This window comes from Hypomesus transpacificus, chromosome 1 (genome assembly GCF_021917145.1).
Source record: "Hypomesus transpacificus isolate Combined female chromosome 1, fHypTra1, whole genome shotgun sequence".
Lineage (NCBI taxonomy): Eukaryota > Metazoa > Chordata > Actinopteri > Osmeriformes > Osmeridae > Hypomesus > Hypomesus transpacificus.
In genome coordinates this window covers 8,996,403-9,022,539 of record NC_061060.1, presented here as the reverse complement: position 1 = coordinate 9,022,539, position 26,137 = coordinate 8,996,403, and the positions used below count along the sequence as shown (strand labels likewise).

General features: G+C 47.1%; 1 protein-coding gene across 4 annotated transcripts in view; it reads right to left on the bottom strand.

Annotated features, from left to right (window-relative positions):
• The window catches only part of diaph2 (diaphanous-related formin 2), a 232,401-nt gene that overhangs the window by 46,736 nt on the left and 159,528 nt on the right, over positions 1-26,137 (bottom strand). For all 4 annotated transcript variants that reach the window (XM_047039318.1, XM_047039237.1, XM_047039480.1 and 1 more), the window contains 2 exons: positions 9,337-9,435; positions 5,757-5,851 (listed from right to left, as the gene is read on the bottom strand). In XM_047039318.1, coding sequence (XP_046895274.1) covers positions 5,757-5,851; positions 9,337-9,435 — 194 coding nt within the window. The remainder of the gene's footprint in view (positions 1-5,756; positions 5,852-9,336; positions 9,436-26,137) is intronic.

Here is a 26,137-nt window from a genome sequence, read left to right as displayed (position 1 = left end):
AGTGAACTATCACAACACTCAAAAGCACCTGAGCAAGTAGCAGGTCAAGGATAGGAAATTAAATTTCCAGAGATCTGCCTGTCACCTGGGTTAAAACCCGCCTCAGAATTACGTGTTCTTTTATCAACAACAGCACAGATGTTGGGCCACTGGGGAGACACCTGTGTGATTGACAGCTGAATTTGGAATAAAAGCAGTCATGATATAGCCTTATGCCATGTTTTATGTATTTCTAATGTTAACAGCAAACACTGCATTGGAAAGCACTGTCAGATCAGCAGAACCTGAAGTATGGTACGCACAGCAGGCGTGTCGTATGCACTGCATCCTAACAAGCTGTGGCTAACTCTATTCTTCACACAAGGGCTTTTTCCACCAAATGTTTACTTAAGAGGTCGTGTGTTTACCCATGAATGACTCCAATGAAGTGCACATATTAATCCATTATGCCACGCTGAGCTTCAATAAAAGAAGCCTTTGCATGTTTTGGTTTTTGTTTGTATTTTTTTTGTATTTGTCCCTAAAATCCCTTTCTTCTCTAACACTTTCTCTCAACAAGGCAAATGCACACAACATATATTAATTACAATTGAATTGCGTTGGAGCAGTGCAGTCATTATCATTTCCCTTTGAAAAGGAGATGGGGTAATATCAAATACATTGGCCGACATGAAACATTAAGGAGCCACTCTGATATTCCACACAACAAGCCCCCAGGGCCAAACCCTCCACCAACCAGTGAGGGCTTCCACCCCACTCCCCACCCCCCCCAAAAAAAAACATAAAAAATGGGCACTCAAATATTTAGTGTTTATTCCTCTCATCTCCTTCATAGTCAGCATGAGTGACAGGGCTTGAGTGAGAGAAGAGAACTGTAGGAGTTCTTCACTAGTCCTTAAAAAGTTTCCAAAGCGTGACTCTAAAGAGCTAACGACAGCAGCTCCATTTCCAATAGTGAGTAGCGAGTTTGGGGGCCTGCCGCAGAGAGCATACATTGTCACCATGGCATCATAATGAAAATGAGATTGAGTGGAAAGTGGTGATAAGTGACACCTTCACCTCATCCTCTTTTACGGAAAACATGTATCCGTCAAAACTGAGGACGTTCGCTTCTGTTTTGCCCCCTGGCTAATGTTATTTTTCCCCAGTCACCATTGAATCCATTCACTCCGCCAATCATGTTATCTGAGCTATTATCATAGAGGGACCAAACACAGGGATAATAAGTCATCATCACCACCACAGATGACTAATCATGGTGGGCCAAAATGTTCCCTTTACAGGGGTTCATGGGCCATTGTGCATTCATATTTTTGGGTATACATGCATTAGCTTTGATGCACTCTGGTCAGTCTCATGATGTGCTTTGATGTGACAAGGCTAATGTATAAATAGAGCAGCGTTGAACATCATAGGCAGTCGTGGTCCGCAATCCTATATTTAGAGAGAATGATATGGCCAGGGCTTGCTTTCTCATGGAGTGGGCACAAGGCGTATTAGGCCCACAGGGTATTACTAAATGACATGCACGGTACAATCACTTTTTTCCAAGACCTCGTGACAGCCATCTCTGGATCCTGCCTAGTACGACAGCTTTGTTCTGAGCCATCTTATCAGTAAAACTAAAGGTCAGATTGAGTTACTTTCAGCATGACCTGCAGATGTTGTATATCCATCCAACAAGAAACATCAAATGTGGGTGAGTGATTCAAGATTTCATTGATTTATTTTCAGTTTTGGGGATCTCTACCCACACTGTATAGCCATCAGAGCATTATTCCAGTAAACAAAACAGCCTTCCAAAGCTCATTAAGGGTCTGTGCATTGTTTGGCCTTCTTGAATTCAGCTGGCATCCACTGTACAAGGGCACACACCCAAATACCAGCAGTGTGTCTGCTAAGCCTTCCCAACGGGGCAGAGAGGCTGTGAGGGGGTCTTGGGAAGATAACGCCGCCAAAGGAAAGCCAACTTAAGGCACTGCTTCCCTGGCAGTGGACTAGCCATCCTTGGGTTTGTTTTGTCAATTATAGCTGAGACCCAAACAAAAAGGAAGCTTCAGAAGCCTGGAAAGGAGAGCAGCGTGTGTCAATATGGTAGCAGCTCAACCCACCCTCCCCGACCCCAGCCCACGACCCCTCCAGATCTCACTGGTGCTCGGATAAAACGTCAGAGAACTCTTTAGGTCTAAACACGGCACCAACGCTTTTTTTTTGTGTGTGTAGCTTTTTTCCCCTCGTTGATGTGTGTCTGAATAGTTGTTTTGTGTGGTGAATAAAGAGCGCTGGAGGGGAGCGTACACTAAGGACCCTCAGGTTGTGGCCTTGTCACTATGGAGACAATGGGAGCAGGGCTCAACCTGGCTGTGTTGCTGCCCGTCGAAAGCCAGTGTGGCGTGGGTGGGGTAGAGGCGAGGGCTCTCAGTAGGAACAAACACAATGGGGTCAGCCCCCCCTCCCCCCCTCCTTACCCAGAGCACACGTGCCTGTCCCTTTCCAGGAAGAGCGTGTCGACACGTCTCTTTCTGTGTCACCTCACCTCACAATAGCCCTGAATGGCTTTGTCAGCCTGCTGGCCTTTTCAAAGAGACCTTTGCCTCTCTGTCGCTATGACCATTTTCCATTTTACTGGGCAACCGTTCATCACTCTCTTTCTTGCTCTACCTTTTTCATCTGATGGCGGTGGAAGCTTTTGTCCTGCCGACAGTGTTGGTTTAATGTGATGAGGGAACAGTCCTGGCGTCCAGAACTGGCCTCTCCACCGTCAACACGCCAGACCATGGATGCAGCGACACAGCTGACTGTGGAGGGCCATTTATCCTCACAGGCCAACATTTATGGATGGCCACAGAGCACTGGGAGAGGATGTTGTGGAAGGTGTGTGTGTGAGTGAGAGAGTGGGAGGGTGGGAGAGTGGGAGGGTGGGAGAGTGGGAGAGTGGGAGAGTGAGCGAGAGAGCGAGAGAGCGAGAGAGCGAGAGAGCGAGAGAGCGAGAGCGCGAGAGCGCGAGAGCGCGAGAGCGCGAGAGCGCGAGAGCGCGAGAGCGCGAGAGCGCGAGAGCGCGAGAGCGCGAGAGCGCGAGAGAGCGAGAGAGCGAGAGAGCGAGAGAGCGAGAGCGCGAGAGCGCGAGAGAGAGAGAGAGAGAGAGAGAGAGAGAGAGAGAGAGAGAGAGAGAGAGAGAGAGAGAGAGAGAGAGAGAGAGAGAGAGCGAGTGAGCGAGTGAGCGAGTGAGCGAGTGAGCGAGTGAGCGAGTGAGCGAGTGAGAGCGAGTGAGCGAGTGAGCGAGAGAGCGAGAGAGCGAGAGAGCGAGAGAGAGAGAGAGAGAGAGAGAGAGAGAGAGAGAGAGGTGTATATAGTGTTATATAGATTCATATGGATGCTGGATGGCTGGTTAGAGACTGGCTTGTCTGCCTGTGTTCAGGGATCTGTATATCATCCTAGAGGCGCTGATGGGTCTTAATGCAGAGAAAGGAGAGCCAATCCGCTCCAATCTATCCTCTCAGACAGGGTGATGCAGTGTACGGGCATGCCAAGGCTAACTTGCTACCACATTCCGCTGACAAATCCATTACATTAGGCATGTCAACCGAGCAGGAAGATGGTGTGATTGAATTGGGGTTTATATACATCAAGAGTCATCCTTCCTTCCATCATCCCTTGCTTCCTTCTCCCCCTCCTCTGATTCCCTTGCTTCCTACCACTTCTCACTCTTCCTCAAAAGCTGGAGCCTTTTTGAACTGAAGACGATTTTCAATAACTGCTTTTCCTCCAGAGAGAGGCATCAGGGGAGCCAGGATGATATTGAGCAGAGGTTGTATCGGCTCTGTCTGAACACGAGTGAACCTCGGAGCCCAGATCTTTGATCTGTCCATCGTGGTTAGCCTGGTGTGGAGGTGACGGTGGGGCTAAGAGCAATCTGACACACTGCTGTCCTCAGCGTGTCGACATCTCCTTGACCCTGGACTGAAGGAGGGCTGGAGCCAGCTCTTCACACTCTGAACTCTGACCCCAAAAAGCGAAGAGGCGAGAAACAAAAAGGGAGGGGAGGAAAAATATGTTTTTCTTTTTTCTCCCCATGAAGACCAATATCCCTCCCTCCCTCCCTCGATTATTTATTAGGATCACCTTCGTCCAACCCACACCTCTCAGGGTGGTAAAAGAACATCATCCACATCATGTTTCCCGGGCTAGGCAGTGTAGAGTGCTGCGGTGCGTTATTGTGCAGCCATTTGTGTGTGTCTGTGTAAATGGTGATTGGCATGTGGCTGAGAGTGGCCGCTAGAAGGTGATTAATGACTGGGGCGAGGGGAGATGAGCCGAGCGCAGATGGAGAACACTCTCTGGTCGGTGTCACCCAGCAGGGAGTTCAACCTCCCTCTGCACTCCTCTGCCAACACCTCTAAGACATTACCAACCCATCACCGATCTCCCCTCACACATTACCAACCCATCACCGATCACCGATCTCCGCTCTCCTTGCAGCTCGTTCAACGCCGCCGCCGCCACACATGAGTGATATTGTGGCTCCCCGTGGCTGCTCTCTGGGCAGCGGGAGGTGCTGGGTGTTTAAGTGAGGGCATTACCGACGACGGGCATTTTGTCCAGCGGAGTGTGAAGTGAGCATATGAAGGTGATGGCTGTGGAGGAGGAGGTTGCACAACCGTGCTGTTGCATACCCCTGAGACTGAGGGAGTGGATGTTGAAAAAGGTCATCCGGCTAACCTCCCTGCTCATCCTAAGAGAGTAAGTACTGTCCTAGCCACGCCGCCACACTGCCCCAACATGTTGCCAGACTGCCAGCCAATTAAAGGTTACCAAAGCTTAGAGTAAGTCTAGCAGGGGCAGCTTGTGTAGACAGAATCATCTAAATATATTCAATATATCACCATCTAAAAATGTGACATCTATCATCACAGCACATACTGGGAAGGGCTTCAACGCAGAGAGACTGAAGATGACTTAGCCTCATGTGGCACTGCAAGAGGACATGAATGATCGACGCAATGAACACACAACGATACCCCAGTTTCTCAGAGTTTACAGCATGCAGCCAGGATGTGTTCAGCCTCTAAAACACGTAACTCACTAAATAGGAAGGATACCCTCTAGTGGTGTACGTAAAACACACACAAACACCCTCTAAATCAACTGCCAAGATTGCATTGAAATGTACTTCTCTTTCATTCGCTAGTGACTCTTGAGGTGTGTGTCTCCTACTTCAGTGGAGAACAGAAACAAAGCCGCCAGTGCTGCAGGAGAAGCCTGATAAAAGGATAGGGGCGGAGGATAGGGCGGGCAATATCTCTGCCGATTGGGCGTCACGCTGCCAACTCATGCATCTTCACCTCAAACGACCCACCCCTTTTTACAATTATCATATTCTCGGAGACAAGGGATACAGAAGCAGTGTGTAAATAGGGACCCTTTAGAAGACCATCCATCATGTTGAAGACAAAGGGCAGGAGAAAGCAGGGTGGAGTTAGGGGAGTTTGCCAAGCCATGTCCCAGGCCATATATTATCAGTGAATGAATGGATGTCCCTGAGGTCTATGAGAAAGGGGGTGAGTCTAGAAAAAAATGGCCGTGCTTCAAAAGCGGGTCACCAGGCTACCCACCAGACGTAGCCCACAAAGGTACAACATCATAAATTCCACATGCATGTCTGAGAACAAAGGAGCACACACAAACACACCAAAGAATTAACATACACTAACACAGAGGGATTAACATACGCCCCAACACACATAGATTCGACTCACCTGGATCAGTGATTCACTCAGTCTCTCCTCGTCCACCTCGAGCACGATGGCACGGATCTCTTCATAAGGCAGGCGGAACGATCCCAGGAAAATTGCTGTTGTGATAGAAAGAAAGAGGAGTCATTTTCTCTTCTCGTTTTCATTAGACGGGCAGACTCAGAGAGACCCTGCAGTGCTCACAACCCCCCAGATCACCAAAGACCAAAGTTGACACTTTAAAAAAAGGGATTCAGGTCTTCAAAATGATTGTTTGTGTTGCGCCGGACACAAAACAATACTAAAAATGAGGGAGAAAACATCAAAATGTGCTGCTAACAATGGAAGCCAGTGAAATTACAGCCATTCTGGGAAACCATTTACCAAATAGCAATCTGAAATGTCAACCTGTAACCTTTTGTTACACCACAGGTGCAGACAAGACACGCGCAAAATGGCAGGTAAGCAACTTCATTGCAAAACCTCAGGTTGACGGGAAATGGAAAACGGGCAGCATCTTGTTAGCACGTCGAGTGTGTGAGGGACATGAGGAGAAGTGCTGGATGGCGGGCAGGAGAGCCAGGCAGCTGGGTGAGCAGGCAGCTGGGTGAGCAGGCAGGAGAGCCAGGCAGCTGGGTGTGCGGGCCGGTGGGTGAGCGGGCCGGTGGGCCCCTCAGGTGGGACCGCTGGCTACACCAGGTGTGAGGCGCCGGCGGAGGTGTGGTAATGAGCTGCAGGAGTGTCTCCACAGCTGCTCTGCTGTAGCGCGGAGACACCTGACAGAGCCTCAACTCTGACGGGCAGGCGCCAGGATGGGGGTGGAGGGGTGGGTGGGGATGGGGGGTTGGGTGGGGATGGGGGGGTGGGGGAGACATAAGTACATCCAAAAAGTATCAAAACGACTAAGTTTTTAAGAGACACAAGGGAAGAGACACCGATGAGTCAGGATCTGTTTCATCACTAGAATTCCAGTTTTAGCATAGCTAAACTGTTTACACATAGGTGTAATATCAATTACACTCAAGATGGCTGCAATGCAATAGTGACAACAACAATCACCTTTGTATCAGTGGCTTAGCAGTGCTCGAGCAATGTTTTGGCATTTACTTGGTGTCATGAGTGAGAATGAAACACCTATTATGCATGTGTGTGCATTTGTGTATGTGTGTGTCTGTGTGTGTGTGTGTGTGTGTGGGTGGATGTGGTTGTGTGTGTGTGTGTGAGAGGGTGTATCCATGCTTGTCTGTTTATATGTCTGTGTGAAAAGAGATGGATGCCAAAGTTTGACTTTGATGGTGAACCATCTCAAATAACATTCATAAATGATTGGATTAACGTGTCAGCAGGGAGAGAAAAAATGCATGTGAACATTATCCAAAGTTGTTGTTACATTTTAATTGGTTAGGACAAAGTTTTTGGCTCAACTGTTCAAACTATTAGCATAATTTACACATCTGATCTGAGTGAGATATCTGACTTTTCTTTCAACAGGTTTTGCCATGACAGATGCCAGATGCATTCACTAATGTATTGCAACTTCTTGCCTTGCCGCAATGCCTTGGCATTCATAATAAATCTATCAGCAACCACTGAACTTTGAACAGCATTTGAAAACAAGGAATACATTATCTCTAGTTCGGCCAATAGATCATGATTTAAAGACAGGAGGAAGCGAGCCCTTGAACCACACAGAAACACCATGTCCATCATAATGGTGGTTCTTCTATGTTGTTATATGATCTTAAATCAAATTATGCTGTGTTTTTTTACAATCTAGTACAGGATGTAATATTGCTATGGGAATTGTGTTAGCATTACAACATCAGTGTGAAATCAGTGATTAATTCCATGTGAGCTGAGTTTGTATATGTGTTTGATGGGGGGTAATATCTTTCCATGGTAGGATGACCCTGATTCTCTCTCTATCCCCCACTCTGCAGGTTTAGACCAGACATATCTATTGTTTCAGCTGGACTACCACCCAGTTCCCAGGGTAGTTAGAAAAAAATGAAAAAAATGTTGAAGAAATATCCACAGAGTTGAATGAGGCTTGAGGATCATGTAGCGGAGGTGGAGAAGAAGGAGAGTCCTTTTCCAAAATGATGCTGCCTCAATGTCTAGTCAATGTCCAAGAAGCTGACTGACTACAGGTTTTAACTTAATAAAACTCCAAATCTGAACAACATCTTTCTATCTTCTTCCAATCAGCACCCTCCATTAGATAGCCTAAATTAGACCATAGCTATCACACGCAAACACACACACACACACACACTTATGTACACACATGCATGAAGACACATAACCCCTCCTCATGCTCACCCAATCAAAATAAATCCCTTTTCCACACACTTGACATATACACCCCAACTGTTTGCACCGATGATATCATTCATCTGTCAGATCCGTGTGATGTAAGGCTCTAACAGTCTTCAGACGACATGACTGCTATCAGCTAGAAGGCCGTGTGTGTGTGTGTGTGTGGGGGGGGGGGGGGGGGCGAGTATTTTCCCTCTGCATATTTTTGACATATCCCCACCTCGCTATGCCTGTGTATTCCTCAACAACACCACCAAGATTCATCTCCCAAACATGAATGTATTCATCTTCTGTTGATGTATTCTGTTGCAGATCCCCAGTGCTCTTTCAGTAAAAAAGAAACACAAACAGGGATAGACCAGAAGGATGGTTTGGTGACCTGTTCTTTTAGCATTTACCATGAATATTTCATGTGGCGATACTAGAGATATGGCATGTCTAAGGTAAGGGATATCCACAGCAACGCACCAGACCAGTAAGGGTGGGGGCACAATAAAAACAGGCCTCTCGTGAACTGCTCATCAATCACCAGAAGTCTTCTCCAAGGCAACTAAATTAATTAATCCTCATACCTTGTGGAGACGGCACCGGGGGGAGGGACACAGGGAATGGATCGGAGTGTTTGTGTGTGCGCAAAACTACTAGGACCTGTCGATACGATGGAAGGCACCCAGGGGGCTTCCAAACCCTTTGGTAAATAACTGATCACTGATGTGCCAGCCCGGCAACAGAGGTCAGGGCCGTGGCCAGACGCCATGGCGTCAGCTCCAGCATATGGTCCACACCTGCTGCTGCTACTGTCACAAATAACCCCCCCACGCCAGCGCCTGGTGCCCCCTCTCGTTTGGTTCGCAGGTTATACCAGAGCAGAGGCTCGGCCATGTGTGGCAGCCGTGACCCTTGAACTACTGCCAGAAAATGTAATAAAACATGTACTGACATGGCATGGCCAGAACAATATCCCAGTTGAGGCCTTGTTTGCATGTTAAGCAACAATGTTAAGCATGGTTGTAAAAAAAAAAAGCATGGTTGCATGGTTGTTTCTTTTTCATGAAAAAAAACAAACAAAACAAAACACTTGCCATAACTAGCATTGAGAAACAGGTTGACCAGCTAACAGATGTTTGGAATCTGCAACTACTATGTGAGAAACATTGCTGGCATAACACTTTAGTGGTCCTTTAGGCCCATTATCATGAATGAGCTTTAACAGTAGCTAACCCGCTGGGACAAGGGGCTCTGCACGGTCTGACACAGGTGGATAAAGGGCGGTAAAAAGACTTACACAGATTCTGAGCCGTCTTCGAGTCCAGAATGCGCAGCTCCTTGGCTTTTTTCTTGAATTGTGTCATCCTGTCATCCGTCTCCACCACGTCCTTTTTCACTACATCAGAAAAAAAGAAAAGAGAAAGACGATCTATCAATATAGGCATAGCTAAGAATACAGCAGATAGGTTTGATACCTAAGAGACCACTTCACATATAGGAGCCATGAACATGTGGGTTTTTTATAAGAAGGGGACAGACATTAATTCATTCGGTCATCCAGCCTTAGAAATGTGTGTGTGTGTGTGTGTGTGTGTGAGAATAAGAGAGAGAGAGAGAGAGAGAGAGAGAGAGAGAGAGAGAGAGAGAGAGAGAGAGACAGAGAGAGAGAAAGAGAGAGAGAGAAAGAGAGAGAAAGAGAGAGATAGAGAAAGAGAGAGAGACAGAGAGACATAGAGCTAGAGAGAGCCAGAGAGAGCTAGAGAGAGGAATTGAGTGGATAGTTGACAAACACAGCCACTTCCCCAAGGCTCAGTCTGTCAGCTTCCCAAAGCCAAGGAGATAATTGTGTTCTCGCAGTAATCCTGGAGAGCGGTACACACACTACTGCTTGGCTGAGCACACAGCCTGCATTAATACCATACGTGTTGGACAAGGACTCAGAAGGCAAGTCTCTATCTCCATGACAGTGAGTCAGGGTGATTCTTTACACTATGTGTCAGCTAATCAGCCTCTTAACTGTCCATAGATGGGCTTAGAAACAAACGTGTGTGTGTGTGTACTGTACTTGCACACACACACACACATAGCTCTGACACCCCTAAAACAAATTAGCTTACTATCAGAGTTTCTTAGGAGCCAGCCCCAGGGAGAAAACTGATAGGAATGAAGGGAAGAGGAAGAGAAGGAAGAGGAGGATGACAGGGAAGGGAGGGGTATGGTGCATGTTTGTGTATACTCAGGTGTAGCAACAGCAGCAGAAGGAGGGAAGACTCCTTGTTTCCCCCCCCCCCCTCCTCCTCATCCCCCCTCCTCCTCCTCCTCATCTACCTCCTGATGGCTTCTGGGAGCTGCAAGCGCTCCTCAACGCTAATCATCACAACTCCTCTATTTATTTAAGCCCAAGGTGGGAGTCTCCCAGGAAATCTAGAACAAACAACCCGCTCCCCTGGAACTATCTGCATATTTGAAGAAACAATCAAAGAGGTAGCATCTCCTGAGCCAGGAGGAGAAGAAAGGCTGGAGGCGCCATGCAGACTCTGACGTGCTGTCGACACATGACTGGAGGGATCACACTGTTTATACATGGTGGAGAAACCTGGAGATGTCTGCTGAGCCGTGACAGTGGGGTGGTTTAACCTCACCACATCATATTCGGAGGAGGAGTTGAACCAGCATTGTGAGGAGCTCTCAGGCTACTCCCGTTCCCACACTACAGTAAGAGGCCGAACAGAGTGCTGATCCCAAGAAGTGGGCCAACTTTAGAAAGGCAGTTGATGAAAGTGTTCCCTAATGGGTTTGTGGAGCGCGAGTGAAATGCCGGACCGGTCAAAACTGTCTGAAGGGTGCTAAATTAGGACTGGCTGTCCAATTCTTTTTGAGTGTGAAAAGTGAGGCATTGGAAATTGGACATGTGGGTGTTAAAATAATAATGGGAACGAGGTGCTTGAAAAACCTGTAAAAAAAAATCAAAATCATCAAAGTTTGATGAGGACATGGAGGTATTGTTATACTTTCAGTGCAGAAAATAACACTGTAACAGGAACACATAGCGAGATTGTGAGACCAATCTGGAGGTATGACATCATGAGTCCCTTGATTCTACAAGCCTGCGGAACATCTCATGTTATTGCTTCGGGGTAATAACATCCCAAGTGGACTATCAAATAGGTCATAGTTACCCAACACTGCCCAAACCACCCTGTTACCATGGAGAGTTTAGTGACAGATCCTCTGATGATGACATCACAGACCACCAATGCCCTGGGTCATGTGTGAAGGCAGTTGGTGGAGGCGGAACATGTGCCGAGTGTGTTTCTACTCAGCGTGGTGGCAGGGATCCAGCTCCCTCGCTGGGATTCTCTCGAGGAGAGACGCCCAGACAAAGAAACAAGATTCCCAGAGAAAATAAAAACATCAGGAAACACTGATCTCCCCCTGTGGACGTGTGTGCTTGTTTTAGGAGTGGAGAAGTCCATCCATATCGATGTCCAAACAGCACCCCCGCCAACCCCCATGCCCCACCCTCCCTACCCCCTAGCTAGATGGCCCACCTGGGGGCCTCACGCTGTCAGCAGGACTCCCGATCTGTACATCAGCTCCTCAGCTGTCCTCCCCTCCCTCCCTCCCTCCCTCCCTCCCTCCCTCCCTCCCTCCCTCCCTCCCCACGGCCCCCACCTTCCCCCCTCCCACAAGAGGCTGCGCCGACAACTCAAATTAAGCGGAGAGTCAGAGCCTCTGCTAATGTAAAACAGATACCCTCCGATCTGATAGCATCCCATCACGATCCCTGCTGCCCCGCCGGGGCCCTGAGCAGCGTTGAGGGAAGGTGTTGGCTGCTATCTGCTCCATGCCGGCTGATTCAATGATGCCGCGCATGTCCCTCACGCTTCCCCAGTGCTGTGGACAAGCAGGTCCTGGAGGGTTTGTACTCACTCAGAGGGCCAGTGTGTCTCAGGGTACAGGAGATGAACGGCGGGATAACTAGATGGATGGTGAGAACCAGATGGTTCGGCATAAAGATACTTAGTACCACAAACGACTATGTTTCAGGTTGGAACTGTAACTGAGAGACAAACGCCTCGTTTTCACTTGTCATGTGACTCCTTTTCATCTCAGAGAAAAACAAGCACGGACATTAGAGGAAGAAAAGGAAGGTTTCCAGGTTGCCTTGCTTGCCAAGGAAGCTTTAACCACTCAACCTCCCCAAGAGAGGTTGGCCTGACAGTCGATAAGAACCAATTGCCAAAATCAAACGTGTTTTACTAGCCGTCCAATGGCTAAAACATAATACTCTGACAACATCACCATCCCTCTTTTGCACAGCCGGTATTTGTTAATGCAATCTCACATGCGTCCACTTAGAGGATCACTGTTTCTACTGGGCGGAGGAAGAGGGTGAAATTGGCAGCCGGCAGGTTTGCTGAAGCTGTCACACACAATGAAAGGCCGGACCCGTGTCTCGTCAAGACGTATCGTTTGTTTGACAGGCTTTCAGGCTAGCACGTGGGGATAATGCAATCTTAATCACACATTAATAACAGTGAGGAGCACCAGCGATTATTATTGTTAATTTATTTACTTTGTCCCTGGACACGAAAAATGAGCACTTAGCATGGATGTGAGAGTGTTTGTCTCTCGCTCGCTCAGACTGGTTTATAGTGAGCAGGGGAGAGGCCTGACGCTTCTATCTGGACATGTTGGAAATGACTGCAAGCTGAGCCTCCCAGCAACAAGCTTCCGTTGAAACGACGACAAACAATAAAAATAAGTGCAGATGGCTCGTTACGTTTTTATGGATAACCCCTATTACACCAAGATATTAATGTTGGGTAAAGACACACTGAGCACAGGCAGGAAGCAAATAGGATTGGAATACAAACAAATGTCTTCAGAGCAGCTTGTATTGCTATGGTGTTCAGAGGAAATGTAGTAAGTTGTTAAAAGTAGGACCAGATGGCTCACAAAAGAAATAATAGATACCATTCTCTGGTTGATCTTGACCATGCGAGTCAGACAGGAGGAATGTGCCAGGGTGATATAAATAGTCAGTATTTCACAGCAATTGGTTGAAACTAAATCTTGAAAAGGGAGGAAACACATTTTCAAGAAGAAAACCGTGTTTCACAATCATGTTTTATCAATAACATAAGACATCAACCATTGCCAAGATAACCACATGAATGTAAGTCCATCCTGGTCCAGAATAATACTTACATTTCATTATCACAGGAAGGGGGGAGTGACAGATAGAGACTGCTAAAAGCCAAAAAGAAGGGGAGGGATATTATTGAAAAACTAAATACATAAATACACCCACTAGAAAAAATGATTGGCTCTTGAATGCTGCCTTGGCGTCCGTCTATGCCTTGTATGTGAGTTTTGGATGGAGCTTAGCCCTGTGGGGCCTCCTGATACCAGAGTTCTCCAACACTTGGGCGCTCAGTCTGTTTACTGGCCCGCCTTAGTTGTGCTGGTTCTCTGCCATGTGATATCTCCCTAAAGATGGCCAGAGGAGTCCAGGGTATTAGCAAGCTAAACACAACCGTGTTTACTTCCGCCAGTCCCAGTGCGGCATGCCACGAGCAATGTGGGAGGGAGGGACTTTTGGAACAGCAAGAGAAACAATGACAGGTCTTCTACAAACACATTTTTAAGTTGATTAAATAGTGGAGAAGACATGGTTGGAGTCTGGCTGTCCATCCATGCAATACATTTTCATCTCTTCTTGGGACCCATGATGTGGATTGAGCTACTTCAACTGCCAGCCTCTCATAAGCAGACAGGATGGAAGGAAGTAGAGACATGTTACAGTGCTGCTGTAATACATAGCTGTAGCAGACAGGGATGTGCAACGCTTGAGAACTCATTGAGTATGTCGGCATGACCGGAGAACCTGCTAGGAAGATAAAGTCCATGTTCTCAGATACTTTTAAGACAAAAGGTATTCTAATATTAAGCTTTCCATTGAATTTTAGTAGACTATTTAAAACTGTTTGTGGTTATGACCCATTTTTCTCAAGGGTTAGTGTTTTGGTCTGAACAAATGGAGCAAACACAAGGCACACAAAGAATGATGGTCAGCTAAATAACATTGGTGTTTTTTTTTTCTTCTTTTATATACACTATGGCTGGGTGTCTAACAGGTGGGAATGAGTGGCTACAATGAGACAATGTGGAACTCATTATTGTTGTCTGTGAACCCAGCTTTGATTTGGTAGTATTGCTCTATAGTGTCTTGTCAAAAGTTTAGTTTTTTCTTCCTTTGAGTCACTGAGAAGTTAAGTTAAGGCAGTTAAATATCCTAGTGTACACTAGCCTGCCATGTTTCAGGGCCTGTTGACTTTGAAGCACTGTATCTCTTTCAGTTTCTCCAGTGAAAACTGAACACAGATGGTGAAATCCTCCACCAAAGGTCAGGGTCAATGTGTGGGGGAGTTTTGGTGGGCGAGTAAAAATGTATGAAGCGAAAAAAGAAAAGAAAGGAGCGGGGGTTAGTAGACAAACAGGGTACTAAATGTCTTCTGACTAGGTACAGGGTGTGGTGGTTGACGGTCCCAAATTGCACCTTGAATAACCAGCGGGACCTCCTAAAATAGAGATCACACTCAAGGTTTGAAAACACCATTTGACCACTGAATTCCAGCTGTGACCAATTTTTTCCCATTGACTAGGGCTAAACAGAGGTCTCTCGCTCAACCCCAAGCCAATTTACTGTCTGGATGTAAACCCCTCTCTCCACTCCTCCCTCAATCTAAGATCTCAAAAGCGTGCTCCTGCTCTGAAAATGGCAATCCTTTTTTCTCTTTCACTCAGGGACCTGAAATTGTTTCTTTTTCTTTGGGGATAGCAAACCACTATTGATCGAATAAGGCCAGTCAATAAAAAAAGTGTCTGGATATACAGGCTACTATAGATATACAACTAACCCAGATAAATGTTAATATAGTCCCCTAGTTCCAAATGTTGAGTGTACATTAAGAATGTGCCTCCATTGTGAGAATACGATGAGCATGTGTTGATCGTGTATTGTGACACACACAGTATGCAAGAAGCAGCAACACCAACACGCACGCACATCTATCGATAAGGAAACCATTTTGGGCAAGCTCTGGGGAATGCATGGTTTCGGTTGATGACCAGGGACTCAGATACAACATGCCTGCATGTCTGTGGACTGGACAGGTAGAATCTGGCTCTGAGAGCATCTGGCTCTGAGAGCACTAACTGGTCCGGGCATTTGAATAACAGCGTGACGCTGCCATGCTTGACCTTGGCATGTCAGGGGCGGTGAGACCCCCCCCCCCCCCCGCCAAGGTGAGGCCATTAGAATGAGAGCTGGAGCTGGGGGAGAGGAGGAGCTACCGTCCATGCAATCATCATCATGCCTAATGATAACAGGGAGATGGGGAAGTGCCTGCTAATGATAATGATGGAAATCATGGAGTATGTGTGCCCTCACTGGTGAGGATCAGGTAGAGGGAAAGCACTCGCAAAATGTGGGTGTGGTTGTGTTTGTGAGTGTGTGTGTGAGAGTGATTGAGATAAATAAGGAGAGAGAGAAAGAGAGATTTAGAGAGAAATGGGCTCGCCTGTGTCTGTGTTACATCTGCGTATGTTCGTGTGCTTGAATGCTTGTCTCTCAGTGTATTCAACTGTCTGTCTGTACAAGGTCAACTGTGCTCTATTTTATGGTCTCTAAATTCTCTTTCAGTCTCCCTCTGTGTCTCAGTGCAGCTGGTGTTTGCAGACCCAGCATAGGGGGGCGTTGGAAAGGAACTAGGAGTTCCCTCGTGTGACACACTGACCCCAGCCACAGTAATGATTTCAATATGATGGGAGAGGCCCAACCCCCGCCTGCATGCACGCACACACACACACACACACACACACAGCTGGGCTTGGAGCCGAGCCCAACATGAAAATCTGGACCACTTCTACCTTTTCTACACCCACAAATGTTATCTTTCTTTCTCTCTCCGTTTCTCCCTCCATATATCTCCATATCTGACCAGAGCCACTGACCTGAGAACCTAAGAGATGTCAGTCACCAGAAGGTCACACTTAGCTGTTCCATCTAGTCTGTATGGAAGGACGGCACGCAGATCCTAAGCAGTAACCCACAACGCTGCCATTAAATGACCTCAAACTGTGACCTGCGTGTTGAGGAGTCGGGTAGCGTCCAGTGGGAATCACCCTGGAATGGCTCAGGAGTCATCCAGCCATGACTGCTCTCTTGGATCCCAGTCATCCAGGGATGCACTCACATCTCAGATGCCAGAACATTACTAATGTCTGACCCTCCAGGAGGAATCTCCAGACTCCCAAATGTTCCCCAGCACAGCCCACAGGCTAGCCTTCAGATGAGATGGAGAAACACAAGTGATATGATCTGAATGGAAGGTTGCCAGAGAGCACTGAGCGTTACACACCCAAATATTGAAACAGTGACAACTTATTGATTAAGATATGTTCAAGGGAGATGTAAACAGCGACGTCTCCATGGATCTCATCAAATAGCAACTGAAGTGGACCGAAGCCTAAACATCCTTAGGCAAATTACCTTCATCTGTCCACATCTCCACCTCATTTGTCTGAAGAGAGCGAGAGAGTGTGAAGGCTACGGACCACCCTGGTAAATTGGCGAGGAAAGCAGGACTCCTGAGGGTATCCTAAGGATTAGGCTTGACAGACGATAAGCTCCAGGAACCTGTTCTCCGGTCGTGTCGGGGTAGCCCGCTGTGACCCATCACATCTGAGTGGAGGAGATGCATGGCCGGGGTTTCGGACCACTGCACTCAGTGTCCATTAGGGCGGAGGCCGTGTTGGGTGGTAGTGGGAAGTTGGCAGAGTAGCTCACAGCCTAACTTTGGTCGCTCTACTCGTGGTGGGTGGAGATTAGAGTATGGTGGGGAAGGGTCTCTTGGCAGGATAACTGGTATCGCTATAGCCTTTATTATCTCAAACGGTGTCCCTGTACACAGGTCCAAGGTCTGCCATAGAATGACTATGCAGTGAAGAAGGACTGGAGGGAGCTGGAAACACAGTATCACCAGACCAATGGACCTCTCATCTGTCCTGCTTTAGAATGTCCATCCACACTCTTCAATATTTATTCTGAAATAGTCAGTAGCAGTCAATTATTAAAAGGGAGGATTGCATGGTGCCAAAAGTTGCTGAATGGTCCTCGTTGATAAAGTTCCCTTTATCTTTAATTCATTACTAACCTGCTTTGGATTCTTTGCAACGAGCCTCCATTATGTTCATCTTTCAACTGACTGAACCTACTCTGACCTCTTGTTTTACCACACGGCCTTTTATTTTGTTCTCTTTCATCATCCCTCCCTACACATTTCAGAATGACGACATGATCAAAAACACCAAGGGAGCAGAGAGAAAAAAGGAGTGAAGGTCCATTTATATTCTGAACCAGAGGAGTCTGGAGTTTCATCATAGTTTTTTTGTTTCTTCCTCACCGCCTCCATCTCTGACCCGCGTCCCCTTCTGGTCATGTTTACGTCCACTAGCCCTGAGGTTCAAACCCTCCCTGATGCCACAGACAACCTCCCTGCTACAGATATATAATGACTGCTGAGAAGCTACCTCTCTAGGATGCTGCCAGCATCCTGTCCTGCTCGTATTGAAGTCATAATTGGCTCTTCAAACATCACTTCCTGTGCACCAGTGTTGAGGTGACATCAGTTGTGTGACTGCACTTCATGAGTGTTTACTGAGTGACATTGATCTGAGAGCGCCGGCGTGTCAACCTACCGGGCTTCTTTCCTTTTCACTATTGGTAAAACTTGTTTATTGTCTTGTTCTTTTCTTCTCACACCGAGGGAAAGGTTGCTTCTGGTTTTCTGTTACTTTCTGTTGAAAGCTCCAAGGAGAGATGTGACATGAAGCTTTGTCACCTGTGGAACAAGCTGATGGGCTGCAGCTCAGCGTTACAAGGTTTATGTTTTAGAAATGTGCAGTAGTATTATCCCTTCTCTTGAAGGTTAACCGATAGGTTGATCCAATTTGTCTATGAAGGTGTGAAAGGACTTAAGAAATACTTCACATGTCGGCGAACGAAAATGTCAAGGTTTGCTGAAGGATAAGGAGGAGGAGGGTAAAATGACTATTCCTTTTCAGGCAGAGAGGCGCCACGCTTGTTAGCTGCAATAGGCTTATCCCATAGAATCAACTACGCTAGGGAGAAGATAGGCACAGTATAATTGTAAGTCCACAATCCCATATACAGACAGCTGTGGCTGCCTGCAAAAAAAGGGGGAGGGGAAGCTAGAGGGGAGGCTGCTTGCCTCCCCTCTAGCTTATAATAAACAATTCTTGACAGGCGTTGAGTGCTGAGTCTATAGTGAGGTAGGGGACCTGGGCTGGGTTGAGATGTGTGATTGAGGCTGTAACAGCTTCCTCCGTGTCACTTCCTGATGACATTCTTCAGACAGCCTACACACAAACATGCTCATGTGACATGGAGGTGTCAGAGTAGACATGCCCTGATTAAATATGCACTCTTCAGCATCAGAAGGGGTGTGTGTGTGAGTGTGTGTGTGTGTGGTGGGGGGGGGGGGGGGCATAGTGTGAGGAGGAGCTCAGCCGTGAACTGCATTTGAATCTGTTGCCTGTGTAGTTATAAAGCTGTGTACCTGCTTTGACTTACTGTATGCACTATTCGCAAGCATCTCGCTTCGTACCTCCCTCCCTTCCTCCTTCCCTTCCTCCCTTGTATTTTTCCCCATGCATAACGGATCAAAACGACAGGGAAGTTATGTTCCATCATCGCTCCGACCCAGAGGGGAGGGGTCTGAGGACAAAGGGAGACAGAGCCACTAGCAACCAGAAGAGATGGAGAAGGAGGGAAAAGAAGAGAGAGAGAAGGAAAGAGAGAAGTAGAGAGATACTGAAAGAGGCACAGACAGACATACCCTCTATGGTGCTGGTTACTGGTGTGTACTACATGGACTTCTCAGTACCAGGTCAGCTGGTCAGGGTGAGAGAGAGAGAGAGATGGAGAGAAAGATCTCTCACTGGCCCTGATGGCTTATGTTACTCAGGCCATCCCCCAGAGAACCTCCCCCCCCCCCCCCCCACCCCCCTTTGGAAACCCACACACTCTCACAAGATCCTCAGCCCTCCATTACACATTAACCACTTCCGGTGAGAACCTCAGGGCGGCTGACAACCTTAAGAAAACAAAGACACATTGGTTGGAAATTAGGCAAAGAAAAAAAATGCATGCAATGGATATTAAGAAACAAGACAGTACCAAATAAAAATAAAAACTGAAATTATGGTACTAAAGGAGAAGATGAGGAAGGAGAAGGAAGGAGAAAGAGAGAGAACGAACGTGTCATTCAAAACATCCTTCATTACAGCTCTGTGACATCGCTGGTGGCTAACGGCCAATTATTTCTGATTTGGCTTCCAAGAACATTGTGTGCAACATTACATCCTGTTGGGAGTGCAACCTTGATTACGGTCCCTCTTGTTTGGTTTAATAGCGAGAGTTGTAACAGTTTTAGTCAGCCTTAATGAGTTATAATGATAGACTCCATTAGGGGAGGTGGGCCCGGTGTGTCGGGGTGGGCTATTGTTCCTAGCTCACACTGAGGTATTGATTAGCCCACTGGCATGTGTAGAAACAGGACTCCAACCTCCTCTGCGGTGGTATTACGGGTATCCGAGGGCCCGGGGTGGTGACCTGTGGCCCCCAGCACTCGCATCCCCACCAAGCCTGGCGGAGCATTTATGAAGCCTGTTGCTACCTCACTGTCTGCACCGCTCGGAGATAGCTCCTCCAGGCCGCTGACTCTGGGCTCCGCTAGGCCTTGTTAAAAGCAGTCTAGCTGCCAATAGAGGAGAGCTGTAAAAACCCACGCAGCCACACTGGTCATTATTGCGCCAGACCGACAGCAGAAGCAGAAGCACCCGAAGCATACCAACTCAATCTTGCTACAAAAAGGTAACTATCTCCAATGACTCTATGGTTAGGTCTGAGTGAGAGAGATTGAGAGAGGGAGGACTCGGGGTGCCGAAAGTGTTCTGTATTGGCCGTGGGGTTGGCTTCACAGTTCATGCAGAGAGTGGCTTGTGAGGAGAAAACAAATCCATAAACTACATCGAATTACAAGCGGCCCTTTACGAGCAAGCCTCGGGGTCACTGCTGGACGGGAGGAAATGCGGATATTGACAGAAACCCTGGTCAGGAAAGGAACCAACCCAAACAGACACACTGTTACAGCCCCCCCCCCCCCACCCGGCATTCCGGTAGAGAGGAAAACAAATACTCAGTGTCTCTCTGTAATTTGATAATAACCAGAGCCACGTGCATACTTTTGAACCACCAGAAGATCAATGCGGGAGGGGGGGGGAGACATGTTAAAAGTGGCAGCATGACTTGGTGTCTCTCTGATCCCCCTCTACAAGCGAGTGTGTGTTTCAAAGCCAAAGTAAAGAATAGGCACGGTTCAGCACACCTGTGAAAAAGCAGCGTGATTCAAAACAGCAGCAGTCAGCTTCTTAGGCGAATGCTTATGCTTGGCACCGAACCCTCGTTGTAATGTTGCAGGGATCCCCATCGTCGTTCGGTTGAGATGATGCAAAATAGGTGTGTAAATGATTCAGAAGGTGGCCGTGCTCTAAAATCTCCACTCAGGTGTGGAATGCGGCCGGCGGAGTTCGTCCTCCACTAAAGTTGATGTGGTGGGCTGATCAAAAGCACAAACCCAGACTCCTGCAGCTCCATGCCTTTGACTAGGTGCTGTTAGATGGAGAGATTGCGTGAAGGCGAACACGTCCAAAGGCACGCAGTGATCTTAGGAATGTATGCTCTCTCTCTGGTTTATTTACCAACCTTGTCAATTCTTGCAGTGTTTCTGACTGGCCTTGATCTCTTCAGGGGACTGTAGAACCTCTGATCCCTCAGTATGACCAAATCCCTGACGACAACCACCCTCAACACCCAAACCCACGCAAAGAACATGCATGTATCACACAAACACACTTTCAGACCAGCCAGATGATACAAATACTGTAAATCACAATATATATCAACATGGGAGTTCAAATATTGAACACAATTCACCCACACATAGTTTAGAAGTATAATTCTTTATTTCACATTAATTTAAGTGATTAAAAACTGCCTGCTGCAACTCTTGATGTGTCACTATTAGTAGTGATGATGGCAATGTTGCTACTGCTGAATAATAATAATAACAATATTGATGACGATGATTGGAAACACCTTCTGAGTGTTAGAACCACTTAGTGACCATTACATTTAGTCATTTAGCAGACGCTCTTATCCAGAGCGACTTACAGTAAGTCGCATTAACCCAATGTAACCCACATTAACCCAATGTAAACAACATGAGTTTTCTTCTGATATGCAGACAAGCCAGTAAACATCCGCTAGGAGAGAGGGTAAACTGATAAAGACTGGACGGAGAGCAGGAACATAGAACAACAGACAGATGCTTCAAATAAAGGCCCATTTTTGAACATGCAAAGATGTTCCCCTGTTTCATCATCAAATTGTTTTCCCCCTCTCTTCCTCTGACGATATCCTAACCAGATTCAGCTTTATCTGTGAGGGACTGGCGGCAACCATTTGAGGAGGAGGAGGAGGTTGTCTACAAGTTCAGAGATCCTACAGATAAAATGAAAGCCCTCAGCGGAAAGCGGAGCAGAAAAAGAAGCCTGACCTCATCATGAAAGGACATGTGGACCATTGCTGGTTGCCCATATCTAATGACAGCGAATGTGACGGCTGTAAGCTGAGCCAAGCCCAGTCTGGGCCTCCAGGGTTGAGATAGACGGCAGGACTATGTCTCACCCCCTGCCCAGCCCGGACGTTCTTATCTGGGACTGCAGCATGGACGGGCTGGGGAGGGGTCGCCTCCAAGCCGTGCCGCAGACAGTGACAGTAAGTCTGTTGGGGTGCGTTTGTCAAATAACCAAAGGGAAACGAGAAGGTCGCTGCAGAGATGCCGGGAGAAGGCCGAGCGGCTGACATCAAATAGCACACCCATCCCCTTAAAACAGAGAGGAGGGGTTCAATCCCCCCCCCCCCCCCCCCCCTCTCTCTCTCTCTCTTATCTCTTTCCAAACCCAAGCAAGTCATTACCCTGACATTTTTTTTATATTGAAACAGAATGAGAAATGGCACAGTATACAACAGCACACACATCTGTTCAAAAAGAAATAAATAAAGGAGTCTGTTGTCCCACCCCATAGGGGATATTTATGTTCTCTATTTCAAAGAAGATTCCGTTTCAATGTTTTGTTGTTAAGGGAAATGTGACTAAGAAGAGGCAATGTGTTGGGATCATGGTGAAGCTGTCTCGTTTTAATGTTCCAATGATGTCTCTATACTGGCAGAGAGATGGCACATTCTTCTAAACGCACTGGATCCAAACGGTTGAAATCGGCTTGGCAGTGTTTTATGATATGCAAGTTTGAGTAAGTAAAGGACTGTGAACATCTTGGGGGGGAGGGGGAACAGAAAAAAAAACAGATACAAGCATAGGATGGCAGCTCAGCAAAAACATCTATTCAGCTGAAGAAACAAGCTCCTGCATCCCTTTAAAAAGACCCAAACAGCAAACTCTTTCCATGAATATACAATATCGAATAACCATGTGCATGTGCACGTGCAGGCACCCACAAACGCACGTGCAAACGCATGCACGCACACGCACTCACAGAGGAAGGCTTGCTTCAGACATTCAGGCAGCGGCATGTGTGTTGGGAACTTATGATTTCTCTTGCTGCCCACAATCACGTCCTTCTCTTGGGACTTCAAACACTCTTTCCCCCTGAAGTCTCAGAGGGAATGAAGCACCTGGCCGGCAATTTCAAATTCCTCTCAGGTATAACCTCAGTGCCTTGCACTAGCCAGATATGCACGCATATTAAGTACTGTATTGGCATTCTATTTTTCCAATAGTTGGTATTTCACTTTCAAAGTAGGCCATCACTGACAGACAGGGTGCTTTTCCTGACTACCAATTTCATCAGACTGAAGATGAGTGGTCTCCATCTCAGAACCCTCAACTTGTTCTCTCATCCTCCCTCTCTCATCATCCCTCTCTCTCTCTCTCTCTCTCTCTCTCTCTCATACTCTCTCTCTATCCCTCTCTCATCCTCCCCCTCTCCCTCTCTCTCTCATCTTCCCTCTTTTTCGCTCTCTCATCCTGCATCTTTCTCTATCTCTCTCCAACTATCTTTCTCACTATATCTCTTCCTTCCACTCTATTCCTCACTCCCAAACACATATGCATGCACACCCGCATGCTAACCCACACACCCATATGCACACAAACACTCCTCCCTCCCTCTCGCCCTTTTTCCCTACCTTGAAGTGGCCGAGAGAAAGAGACAGAGATCTGATCAGTGATGTAGCTCACGGACTTCATTCCCCAAGGCTGGTTTTAGACTCAGGCCTTATGGGACTCTGGAGATTTCCGAGCCAGAGAAGAAGCCCACACTGAATCTAACCCCCACTGAAGCACCTGGGTACATGGATGTCGCATACAGAATACTCATGCAGCCATGAGCTCACAGTCATTGTAACAGTGTTGCACTGCTGTATGAGATTCCAGGTCATTAAGTTATCTTTGGTTTGAGAGTATTACACACACAATATGGGTATATGGACGCTTGATTCATGTCATGTCATTATGTCAACTCTCTCAGAACATAAAGCCCATACAGAACCGACAGACAGTCATTTAAAACATGTGCAATAGCCCGGCCGTCTTATTGTATGTACTGTGTGGCTAGGTAAAACCAAAGTAGCATCTGTGCATAACACATAATATGTTTCTGAGAGAAACCAATTCAACAGCCTTTCATTGACAAGATTAAACTAATTCTGAAGGCTTCGCTGGTGTTATTGGGTTTAGTCTGGCATTTCAGATCTCACTGGGGGGATAGTGCTAGCTGTAGGAATGCTGTTCAGCATATCCTGTTGTCCCATCGTTGGACGTACCCAGTGGAACAAATGATATCCAGAACAAACACCCGAGCCAGGGCGCCTTAGCTCTGTTGCCCCTTCTGGTTCAAACCAGTGACGGAACAGCAGGGGATCCATCCCTGGAACTATCTCAGTTAGCCATTGGTTGATGCATAAAACATCACTGGGAAAAATACACACACACACAAAAAAAAAAAAAAAAAACATTTGTTGTTAGCTGTGTTGGTAATCTGTTTACTTAACTACTTACTGTGCTGCATCCTAGTATGTATGGCATTGTAGCAGAGAGTGGGCATTGAGTCTGCATTCAAGAGACGGGCTTGCGAGGAAACGTTCTACTTTGAGCACAGAATGACAAAACTATCACACACACACCTCATCATCCACTGGCACACTTGGCCCAATGCATCCAGATAAACATGGTGAATCTCCTGATGGGGCTCTCTGACTGAACAATAGGAGGCCATCTGCTAGCACAATGACACCTGGAAGAGCCTGCCAACCTTCTTCAATCACAACACACCACCGACGCCTACACTTCCACCCCTGTCCAAACCAGGAGGTTCTCCCACTATCTATTTAGGTCCTGATGATTGACACAAGCATAAATGCCACCTTTTCACTTTAGCATATGCTTTCTATATAATGTCAATCCTCTTGAAGATGTAATTGAATGGCAGATAAAATGGTACTATCACTGCTTCCCAGCAGTGCCAATCCCACACAGAACATGACTGCGTTCAAACGATCCCCCCTCTCTCAGGACCCTCTGTTTCTCTCTGTCTCTCTTCCCTCACCCTCTCTGTCATGCTGAGTGTCCACTTGCTGTTTTGAATGTCTGGGTGGTATCAGGGAGAGGCAGAGGAGGCGGTGTCTGATGTTTCTCATGATAGGAGCAGGAAAAGCAGCCGTATGATGGGAAGAGAAACCAGACACCTAATGACTCAGGCCCCAGAAGTGCCACGGCACACACACACACACAAACATGAATGCACACACGTGCGGATACCCACTGTATTTCCACGATCAAGGAGATGGAGATTGTAAAGACTGCAGGCTGTCTGATCTGAATGTCTTGCTCATGTTTGTACAAAAACAGTGATGGATATATGTTAAGCTAGGGAGGCTTGCAGGAGTGGATGACAGAATGAATACCCCAAACAACACACATCGTTGAAAAGGCAGGTTTTCTTTCATCCTTCTTTCAAACCTCACTCTTTTGTGAGGTTAATGTCTGTTTCATTTATATGTTTGTTGTTAAACTTTCGTTGCTTCGTCATGATTCACTGAGAGTACTCAGTGAATCATCTTCAGCGGTAATGCACTGCGTGTTCTGTGACTGACCTGTAAGCAAGGACAAAATCTGCTCGATGCTGACAGACAGAGGCCTGAAGGGACAGGAACACGGCCTTCAAAGCTGGGAAATGTATTCAGAGAGTACTCTCTCTCCCGCATTGACAATGCTTTACATGCAAACTATTCACAAGACAACTTGAACAGCTTTGAATGTCTATCGACTTTCAAAGCTAAGCATTTTAAGCAACGGGAACATGTACGACTGGAGGGAGAAGTCCTTGTGAACCGCATCCAACCCCAGACATCCTCTCTCGGTTCCCCCACAAGGCCCCTCCTCTTCACATCCCTAATTATGAGGTATTTTGATGAGAAAGGTCTAAACGTCTATTTGCCCTCCGGCTATGAAACTTTACGTGAACGCACTGTTCATCACATTAAAGCTTCAATTAGAAAAAGGGAAGACAAGGGGAGCAGAGAAGGAGAGGAGGGATGGTGGCGAGGGGTAAGTTGGCCCCCAGTAGAGAATATGATGCAACGCTGCTATTAGACTATAAACTTAATCCACCCTCAGTCACAGCTAGACATTTGCCTGGAGCATTTAAATGTCCAGATTATCTGAGCAAGATAATAAGCTGTTCACTGTATGCAGGAGCTGCTGTCGTGGAGCTCTGCTTCAGGTACAGTGAGGAGGAAGGGACTGCCGTTCTCACCTGTGGCGCAGCAGAACGAGCAGAGCAGACTTAGCAGCCAATGAACCCCCGAGGGGATCCCCATGTCCCCTCTCTGACAGGAATCGAATGAAACACGCGCTCGCTCAGAC